Below are 1,851 nucleotides of genomic sequence, written 5' to 3' on the forward strand. Positions count from 1 at the left end.
TAGATCGAATCCTTGAGGGAAGATCGCGTATCGAAATGATTGCACCAAAGTCGTTCCACTCCGATGATTGCGTAATCTTCACCGATGATGACGTAATCACTGACGCGCCCTCATCGACGATGAATCTCCGAACTGGATCGGGTTGCTTCCCATCAATCAGCTTCTTGTTCGCAAAAACCAACTGTCACTTCACCACATGAGTAAGCACGTATGCTCGTTCATTCACGAGCAGTACGTGTACGCAATCGGTCCAGCGCTATACACGTTTTACGAACCAATTACTTCGATTAAAAACGATGCAGAAAATCAGGACAGTCTGGATGAACCGCCTGTGCAGTACACAATCAACAGTTCGACCTGGGAGTGCTCTTGCTTATTCATGACTGCAAAACTGTTACCATGCTGCCACATTTTTTATGTTCGACACAAGCTCAAGATGGAGACTATCATTCCTACCCAATTGCTGCATCCACGATGGCTGTTATCTTCTACGAAAGACACACACTCACCACCTATTTTGGCTCAAAATTTAAGAATTGTGACCTCTTTTTTACCACCACCAAGGTCTCCATGGGATGTCAACCGGAAATTTCGAGAGGCAAATTGCCTTGCCTCCGCTATCAGCGAATCTGTGAGCTCGTTGGGAATGAACGAGTATCGAGTTGCATGAAAGCATTGAATCAAGTGTCTGTGATTTTTCGAGAAAAGAAGTTTGAGATTTTTGAGGAGCTTTCGTCTACACTACCAGCTACGCATCCGAAGAGGGATGAACTCCACGAGGAGGAGGTGACACAGTGCCCGACAGAGTCCTGCAACACCGCAGCAACGATCGTGATGACAGTAGACCCTCCGTCAGCGGAACTGTCGGTGGGGTCGGTGGAAAATGCGGAACAGTCGGTGGTGTCGGGCGAAAAATCTGTGTAGAAGTCTGTGCATTCTGTGGAGCAATATCTAGCACCACCCAATGAGCAGCTCGAAACCAATGGATTCTACAGCGCCTGGTTTTGAAATCCCTAGTCCCATACGAGCACGTGGTCGTCCAAAATAGAAGTCAAAGAAAGCAACAAAAAAAAGAACACGGCGATAAGGATGGCGAAGGCAGACTCTATTCTCCACGACAAACAACTGAGCCTACAATCAATTATAGATCTCGTGTAGCATGAGGCAACATACGCAAAAAAAAAAAATGCTGAGCAACTGAGACAATTTCAACTTTACGTGTTCGAGAAAAAGATGAAGACCCCGATTGCTTATGTACTCGCTAAGCTGCCTACAAACAAATCCCCGTTGATGCCAACACGCATCTTCCGTATTTTGTTGAAAGATTTGATACAACGAGCCAAAAAGAAGATGATGACCGTGCAAAACAAGAACAGGTCACTTGTAACGAGGTTATACGGGTGTGGTGCACACGTGGGTTCGGAGTACCCGAAGAGTTAACAGACTCTCAGTACATGAATCGTAGAGTTAACAGTGGCCTCAGTACATAGGCTGAGGCTGACACGATATACATTTGAGTAGGTTTAACTATGCTAGATAGTTAAACAGAGATAGCGGCTTGGCCGCAATAAAAATACATAAAACACTTCGGGTTTTGAAGCATAAAAGTTATTAGTGTTCTTAATAATTTTGAGCCCTGGTTCTTGGGCTGTAAGTTTCCTTCGGATAAGGAACTTAGTTTTAGGGACTCTTTGAGTCGTACGGCTTCCTCTCTTAGCTTCGGCAGCCCCGCTGCATCACTTGCCGAACGCGACGTTGGCGTCGAATTTCCTGGACTTGGTGTCATTAGCGGGCAGTCGCTGATGTCGATGAGGCGGTTGACGCACTCAACCTCATCGACAAAGTTAAGAA

At 45.9% G+C, this 1,851-nt stretch overlaps 1 protein-coding gene across 1 annotated transcript; it reads left to right on the forward strand.

The window, feature by feature from the left end:
* Nucleotides 1-570: 570 nt before the first annotated feature.
* Nucleotides 571-924, forward strand: PPTG_20676 (hypothetical protein; the record flags this gene model as incomplete). The annotated part of the gene is made up of 1 exon (XM_008892874.1): nucleotides 571-924. One exon carries the CDS (start codon nucleotides 571-573, stop codon nucleotides 922-924), a length of 354 nt encoding a protein of 117 aa, XP_008891122.1.
* Between the last annotated feature and the right edge of the window lie 927 nt (nucleotides 925-1,851).

Source organism: Phytophthora parasitica (assembly GCF_000247585.1).
Source record: "Phytophthora parasitica INRA-310 unplaced genomic scaffold supercont2.1, whole genome shotgun sequence".
Lineage (NCBI taxonomy): Eukaryota > Oomycota > Peronosporomycetes > Peronosporales > Peronosporaceae > Phytophthora > Phytophthora nicotianae.